Source organism: Merops nubicus, unplaced genomic scaffold (genome assembly GCF_000691845.1).
Source record: "Merops nubicus isolate BGI_N331 unplaced genomic scaffold, ASM69184v1 scaffold41574, whole genome shotgun sequence".
Taxonomy (NCBI): Eukaryota; Metazoa; Chordata; class Aves; order Coraciiformes; family Meropidae; genus Merops; species Merops nubicus.
In genome coordinates this window covers 1-8,694 of record NW_008607014.1, presented here as the reverse complement: position 1 = coordinate 8,694, position 8,694 = coordinate 1, and the positions used below count along the sequence as shown (strand labels likewise).

Below are 8,694 nucleotides of genomic sequence, written 5' to 3'. Positions count from 1 at the left end.
AGTTTAAGTTTGGGTCATGGGTGAACATTCAAGTGTACTCACCTGCCTTAAAACAATACCCAATAGCTTTCTCAGGAATGGTTTACCACGGTTTAAAAGCATCACTCTGACCTGACCTGTAAATCAAGACTCTGAAGGACATGAGTATTTTGCACCCATTTGATATAACAACCTTTGTATACAAATTGATCTCCCTGGAATTCCCCTTCGCTGTCTCCTTTAAAATTCTGGCTCTCAACAGTACTGTATGTGTATCTGCAGAATACGAAATGTCTAGTGCAAACATCTATGTTCCCTTAATTAAGCAAAATCCCGACGGGATGTGTAGAGAACTTGCTGTCCCCTGTGACAGCCCAGCTCAGAGCTCAGTCAATGAGCCCATCTCACACTGGATGCTGAGCTTTTGTAGCAAGTGCCAGGAGTGTAAAGTGCTCGGCTTAACTTAACCTCTCTATGGGTGGGTTTGTTGCTTGACACTGTTTTGTCTGGAGAAATCAGTAAGTAAGCTGTCAGTACAGGACTACTGTTACATGCAAGTACAAACACACGCATACACTCACACACACACAAATATCACCCGTAGCACAAGGGAGGACAGCCTGGACAGGCACTGAGGCTGCACGGGCCCAGGAGTGCTGCTCGTGCCAGTCCCTGCACGATGTCTGCTCTGTGAGCTCAGTGCCAGCGGCACGACTGGAGCTCAGGAGTCGGGTCCAACAAAAGAAAAAACAGGGCCAGTATTTCAAAGCATGAGTGGACTGATTGTGGAGAACGAGCAAAACTCGACTCCCTATGCACTAAAATCTATATAAATGCTTCTCCCTCTGTTTGGTCAAGGAGAGAAATCAGCCTAGCTACTGCTCTGCCCACCTTCCAGGTGTGACCCACAGAGACTTGTGGGAAACTACAACATCCTGCACAGTTTAAAGCAAAGAAAAGGTGTAGTTCTCTGTTTCCCTTCCTCTGCAGGCTTTTCTCTTTCTTCTGATTTCTTCACCCATATGCCTTTATACAACAACAGTCAAAGGAACTTCCAGTAGGGAAGCACTTGAAAGAACGACACATTCCCTCGTTATCACATCATGTCTTGTCACTGCTGTGGTACACTGGTCATGGTTCTGCCAGGCAAGCTTAGTGACAATATGCCACAGAGCACCAAGCAGAAGGCTGGGCAACAGAAAGCTTACCTTGGCAGGTTAGGAGCTGGTGTTGAAGATGGTACTTGGGGAGGTGTTGTTGCAGGCTGTGACGACTCATGGTTGCGTGGGACTCTGCCCATCCGGTACCAAATGCCCATGTTGTTCAGCTCCCTGTGTAATTAACACAGCAGACATCAATGCTACAAGCAAATGCTGAACACGTGACCAAGAACCAAGCCCTGACATGTTTCACAAACACCCTGGTCAGTGATAACCAGCGTGGAATTGGTTCCACCAATAACTAGGGAAAAAAGCTAGTTAATTCCTACATCAAACTCAGCAACCCCTGTATAGACATCTCTAACGACAAGCTTCAGCTCTTACGAACTATTACTTAGTAATTATAGGAAAACAGGGTGTTTAGTACAATTGAATTTATGACAACAGCTTCTGGAGTGAGGGGTACTTACCCTATGAATGTGTACTGAGGAGGGGCTTGTTTAGATCGACCCAGGATTCGGATATCACAGATTGCTGCCTCTGTAGAATCTCGAGGGATGAATTTAATGCACAGTCTCTTCTTTCTGAAAGCGATTTCTTCTGTAAAAACAATCCAGGACACAGGGTGGAGTTTATGCATGATTAGGGTATAAATGTTATTTATTGTCTCTCTAGATATTAGGCAGATAATTATGGCAGGAACTGGAGCCAAATAACAGATATAAGTCAGCAAATCAGACAGTGCAGTGCTATTCAGTGACTGGAGAAATTTTCTATCAGGAGCTCTCTGTACACAGCGTGAGATTTGTTACTAGGCACTGTGATAAACCAGTACTCCCTACCACCCTCTGCAGAGAAGATAAGACATCATGTACACCACTGTACTGCACCACAGCACAGAAACAGCAGGTGATTTTTCCTCTTCCATATACCTCTCACATCTGCCTTTTCTTTCCAAGGTAATATTTGCCTTACCAGCCTGGGCAGTTGCACATAAATATTTCTCCCACAAGCAGCACCTCCAGGAACATACCTGGAAGCTGCTGACAACCAGTGAGTTTATTCTGCCAGCTGGAGAGGAGAAGCAGGCAGAAAAAGAGACTGCCACGTGGAATGGCTGGTAGTGAAAGCTGTCTGCACAAATCTCACACATCCCAAGTGTTCACGACCCCTCCTGACTCAGTCAGCAACACTGAAACAATACTCCCACCGTGTCTGTCCAGGTATCTTCAGGGATAAAACAGATCACCAAAGCAGTAATTGCCCAGGATCTCCTACAGGGCAACTGCACTGCACTGACCTGTGTTCAGAGGGTGGATGGATCTGTGGTGTAGCTCTGCTGCTGTGCATCACACAGCTAAACAATCAACTGATGCTAAACAATCAACTTTTTTCCACATTATCCACCAAGAAAAACTCAAGCCCATCAGAGTTAAGGCTTATCTGTAATAACAAACTCATGTACACACACGTAGTCTGTCTGCATGCAGCTACAACTGACACCCGGCTATGGGTCAGTCCCACGACAACAGGTGGGAATGGCAACGGTGGGACTGACAGAGCCCTGCAGTGCTCAGAAACCACTGCTCCATCTCACCCTCAGGAGTCCCTGAGGCTCTCAATGTGAGCAAGGTGAGGTTTGTATTTGTGAATGCAGGCACTTGAAAGACATGACAGAAGTCTATTGATAAGCCGAGAATCTGAAGTGCAGACACTGAATGAAAATCTGGAAACAACCAACAACTACAAACAAGTGCCTGCAAAATCAAAACCCTTCAGTTTAATACGATTAAATATCCTCCAGCTTAAAAATATGCTTCAACAGATGGCAAGCAGCCCTGTCTCTATAGGCTCCCCCTGTATCGTATTCCACCCCTTGGAGAAAGCAATCCAGCCCAGCCTCTGAAAGGTGCTGTCCCCAGCACCAATAACGTACGGGCAGGGTGAGGTGTGTCACAACACAGCTCTGCAGCCACAGGCCTGCTTCCCAGAGATGTCAGACACCTGCATCCCTCAAGTTCAGTCTTCTGCTTTGAAAAGCTAGGGCTCTTATTTGAAGTGTCTAAACCTGATTTTAGGAGCCCATGGTTTAAGGCTTCTGCATATGAAAATTTTCTCAGAACCTAGCAAGTAGTACTGTATTTAATGCATTCACTACAAGCCAGCTGTCACTTCAAGAAGAGCACAGGAGCACGCACTATCACAGACTTAACTCTCAGCAAAATCAGTGCCTCTTACTTGCCTTTCACAGCAAGTGCAAAGCTGACTATTTGCTTTTGTCTTTGGTCTCTCTCACACTTGGCTAGAGTCTGTAGTCTGTAGCAAACTTGGTTTAGTAGCTGGATTCATTAATTACCCATGCTTAACCAAAGTTAATTTTAAGTAAACATATTATAAACAGTCAATTGAAATGTGTTCACTCATGCTAATGGAGGCAGGGATATGCTCCACTTCATTAATACAGACAGTGCCTCTGCTTTAAAGAGCATATGGGTTGCAATCCAATGCATTTTAAATTAATTATGAAGTCCCCTTCCACCTTTCCAGCAGGACTCTCACAAAAATTATAGCAGCACACGCTAAGTGTCAAGCAGAATAAGCCAACAACTCTCTCCAGCACCACATGAGCCCAGGAATTCTCCAGGGAAAGGGAAATGGGCTGCAAAGCCTTTCACTTATAGGCCACAGGTTCAAATCAGAACCAGGTCGGTAGTGACTGAAATACCATCTTCATTTGCTGCAGACCTGGAAGAACTATTCCCTGCAAAGCAGACTCATGTAACTCCTTTCTACTTGTAACTCAGAGAGATTTCATTACTGACGAGCACTGGTACCAGCCCCGCTCTGGAGCAGTCCCCTCACACCAGCACAGTGTCCTGCAGCCCCTCCACACCACAGTCCCAGGGGGCTTGTCCTCGGCCTCTGCGTGCCCAGAGCCCCCGTGCCTGCTGCAGAGCAGAGTGCTGCGGCCAGACACGGCGCCAGGGGACCAAACACACCCTCTGGGAACTGCTGGCCCAAACGCTGCAGCATAGGGACTCCTGCCTTGCAGAAGTGAGGATGGCATTTCCCCTGGACATTCCACTTGTGCCTTCTCTCAACAAGTGCAAACACCCCCCACTCTCCTCAGCACTACCTGCTGGGACACTGGCCTCTGCTCACTCATGGTGGGAGGTGTAAAGCTGCAGTGCACAAACCTGGCACCACAGCACACATCCTTCCTCTCAGCACAACAGCTCTGCTCCCACTGGGCCTAGTCCACCCGTGCAGAACAAAAAACAAACTATTCCATCCTACCTCAGAGCTATGCTGCTCTGGCAGCCGAGCTGGTGACTGTCAGGCAGGAGTATGAAAAAGCCTGAGGAAAAGATTTTGGAAAATCACTGGGCGTTCATCGCTTTGGAAAATCACAGGGTGTTCCACTGCAGCCCAGAGCTGCCCCACCACGTGCACGCAACCCGAGGGAGCGGCAGTGCTGAGAGCATGCCCCTGCCTGGCACACAGCCCCCCTGCCCGACCACGCGGGCACCGGTGGCACGTCGGCTCCCAAGGACTGAGGGACAGACGCCAACTTACGTGAATCGATGGTCTCCTGGATGGGGATGAAACCCACGGGTAAGGTGTCCTTGATATCAATGAGCTTCATATCAACCAAGACGTTGCCTAAATGACTCTTTGGAGAGAGAAAAGAAACAGTTAACTATGACAATGTCACCAAATCCAAACCCAGCTTTTCTCACCTTCTGAACCCCAAGACGCCTTGTTACTGTATCTGACCACCATCTCTGAAAACAGTAAGGAGGTACCAAGCCAGCACTTGGTATTGTCCCCTCTATGGGAACTACCTGATGATTGGCTAAGATATACCAGACAACTTTCAGCATGTACAGCTTCTTACACCTCATCCGCTGCCACACTTCTGGATCCTCAGAAGTGCAACCAACTCTTCCCTTTCACAACAGGGCAGTTCAAAGTATGACCTACACCACCCATCCACTAAGCAGGTCACCTTAGTTCTCACACACTCTGCAACAGCAACATTTCCCTGACAATAACAGCAAAGAGCATTACAGGAAGATGGTTCTTGCAGACACAGCCAAAGTTATTACATGCTTTAGCTAATTAGTACCGAACAGACATGGTTCTAGCTCCAATCACAGGCGTGCTCCAGAAGAGCAGGCCATTTGGAACACAGAACTTCATTTGGGTCCATATGAATTCTGAACCGATGCCTTGTCCTATTAATCAAGGTTTGAAGAGCTCAAAACACAATTCAGAATGACAGCCTCCACAATTGTTTAGAGACCATATTTTCTTTGCAGTTCTCATTAAAGCCAATGCTGCTGCCAATAATCTGGACTCACGTATGGAAGAAAAACACACTTCAGTTACTGCACAGCCTTTATAAACAGAAATGCAATACAGGACAATTAAAATTTCACCCTAAGCCATCAAACCATGACAGTGTGTTTTACTGTTACTGGTTGCTAAGTACCTCCTTTAGTTTTTATCGCCAAAGGATTTCAGGCAAACCTCTATGCTCTGATTATTACCCTGAACTATTCTGAAGCATTATTTACACTTGCAGCCTCAGAAATATGGGGAGATCAGGTCTGAGTTTATTTTTTGGAGGTTCTGCATTTCATGGTCAACCCTCACTAGGAGGACCACCATGCTTGCAGCCCCATCCCACCACACATGGCACACACCCTTCACTCACATGGGGTGCCCGTGGCCAGGCAGCCCCCACATGCCTATGTCCTCACTCTGGCCAGGGGATCAGAGTCAGCAATGCTGGAAGCTGAGAAGCCTGAATGTATCAGTTAACGTGGTCCTGGCACAGCAAACAGTAGATGAAATGGTCACTGCTGATTCATCTTTCATGTTTTATTTATCCAAACTGTCTGGCTGTGTTACATCAGTGTCCAACCTGCAGCACAACCAACGATCATTCCTCCATCAAGAGCAGACAGGTAGGAGAGACGCCTCTGGTGAGTCTGTTAGTGCTGAAACACTGGGTGGGAGTAGCCCTGGTGCTCTGCCCTATGCCCAGGAGGAAAGGGCACAAACCCCCTGTGTGCAAGATGCACCATTCCAGCCTCCTCACCGTGACACTCAGATACCAGCAACATCCTCATAATCTCTCAAATACTGTGAGCTATTGAGAATGATGGTTCTGATAAAGAGACACTACAGACTGCCTTCATTATAAACCAGGTATCTAAGGTGTGTAAACTCTGCTAACTACAACATGTTCTTCAGGACAGACAGTTCCCTGTTTCGTTAAGAAGAACCCTGAGTGATAAAACTTCCAACCCAAAGCAAAGCAACACATCAACATCCAGACAAGCAGAGCCTCTCATCCTGAGGACTGAGGCCTTTTAACCTTCAGAGGTCTCCAGTCAGGCAGCATATCATACGCCTGTGTGGCCACAGAGGACTGAGAGGGTAGGGAACGCTCTTGCTGGATTAAATGGGGACAAGGGTGCTGCTTCCCATGCAACAGGAGAAGGCTGTTCCTCCACCAGTTAAGTCCCCTCCTCCTTCCAGCCTGTTATTATTCCAGGCTGTTATTCCTGCTACTACAGGTACTCCAGGATGAAAAGCACAGTTATTGTCCATCCATGCCAGGAAGCGATATTTCCCATGGCTCTGGAGCTCTGTTTCAATCTAGAGTCAGGCAGGGAAGCGGATGGAATAAAGGTCAAACGCTGGAAATTGGCAGCCCCCAGCTTTCCTGTCAGGACCTGTGACCAGCCTCTGAAGTGGCAGTGGCTTTTCTGTTCCCATTGTTTGTGAAAGCAGGAGTACAAAAGGGTATCTCCACACCCTGACAACCGAGTCACTGTGAATATCCAAAACACGACAAAAGGCAGGATTACCCACTAGATGGAGTGCATTCATTGCAGAATTACAGTCTCTCCATAAAAGAGGAAGTTTTCACACTAGCCTGAACCAAAAACACAGTAGAAGGCACCAGGCTCTCATTGCGCATGGTCTCCTCCTCTCCACAGGGGATGTGGGCAGACAACTGCTGCTCCTCAGAGATTCACTCACTCTTAGTAACCATACTAGAAGATTACAAGTATAGGCTAGCATATGCACAACGTGGGCAAATTTTCAAAAATCAGCACTGAAAACAAAAAAGAGAGAAAAGCTAATCCTGCAAGAAAGTACCTGTGATGCCCCTGCATTCAGAAACTAACATCTCCTTCATCAACAGCACAGCATTTGCTCCTCTGGGTGGAATCAGAAATCCACCAGCATCAGAAGCATCCTGTTGCTACAGCAGGAAACACTGGTGTGAGGGGTTGCTGAAACAGAAGCTTTTTGCCGCTTTTATTGCAGATTTTGCCAGAGATTTCTTTCCATGAGGAACGTGAGGACAAAATGCAAATATCCAGCCCTTGCAGTTTGCCTCCTGACTCGCCTGAACTCAGTGAAATGCCTGCTTGAATTATAATTGGCTCCATAAAATGAATCATCTTATGGGTAAGAGTGTACCAGTTACAGAAGCAAATCATGCAGACACACAAACAGACTTACATTTTCTTTTGAAAATGATCTTGTGAAGCACAGGTATCGTGTGACCTTGGATTTAAATAAGCCATCTTTCCAGAGGTCAGCATCCAAGCCATCTGCTGTTTGTGCAACCTGGAAAGAAGAGACAGAAGGAAAGAGGATACATGTGAGCCAAGATAAAGTTAATATATGTGCAGTACTTCTTCCGCAGACCTCTCCTAATTAACAGCAGCCCGAACTCTCACAGCATCTCATTAGTTTCTTCACAAGGTGCAGTGCAAAGAACTTCCAAGAGAAGGTATAAAAAGAAGTTCTAAAAACACTGTCTCCTGGGAGTCTGTTGATTAAAGATACTCTGACAAAGGCTATTCTAATGAGGAAACAGCAACTTTGGTTACAGTCTCCAAACAATATTTTGGAGAAGTCAGCATATCGAGGCTCTCATTACCACCCTACATGCAAGGGCACACTGGGGCAAGCTGCGAGGAGGGGTTCGTGCAGACAAAGCACAGACACTGCCCAATCTCAGTATTACTTTCACAGAAAAGCCATTGAGGAATTCTGGCTCCTAGGCCAAAAAGCTGGTTCCAGCAGCTGAGGAAAGCCCTGTTCACTCCTGGACTTAGCAGCAGTGCCATGTGTGCTAACCTGTACCCTGCAAACCTCCCTCTCCAATGCAGCCCCATGTCCCGTTGAACCAGTGGCACACACCACACAGCGGGCAAAGAAAGCCCAGCCTGGGCTCTCCCGTGAAGAGGCAGAGGCATGTGCAGGGAGAGGAGGACAGGAGACCTCACCCTCCCACCAGCTCGAGGTGTGGGCATGAGGCAGCACCACGCCCAAGGAAAGGGCTCTGCTCCGTCCAGCAGCCAGGCACTCACACCGTGCTGCTGAGACCCCCTGCCCCAGAAGGTCTGTTATCAAACAACAGAGGAGACAAGAGGGCAAACAGAAGGAGAAGGGTAGCAGAAATAAGATCACCCCACTGGACTGACGTCTGGCTGACGCTCCCAAGAGGAGGCTCCGGCGCGGC

At 47.4% G+C, this 8,694-nt stretch overlaps 1 protein-coding gene across 1 annotated transcript; it reads right to left on the bottom strand.

Annotated features, from left to right (window-relative positions):
• Window positions 1-1,183: 1,183 nt before the first annotated feature.
• Window positions 1,184-7,793, bottom strand: MVB12B (multivesicular body subunit 12B; the record flags this gene model as incomplete). Its single annotated transcript, XM_008939811.1, has 4 exons — window positions 1,184-1,310; window positions 1,610-1,739; window positions 4,716-4,812; window positions 7,686-7,793. Coding segments are annotated over 4 exons (462 nt in total), but the record flags the coding sequence as incomplete, so codon positions are not given.
• Between the last annotated feature and the right edge of the window lie 901 nt (window positions 7,794-8,694).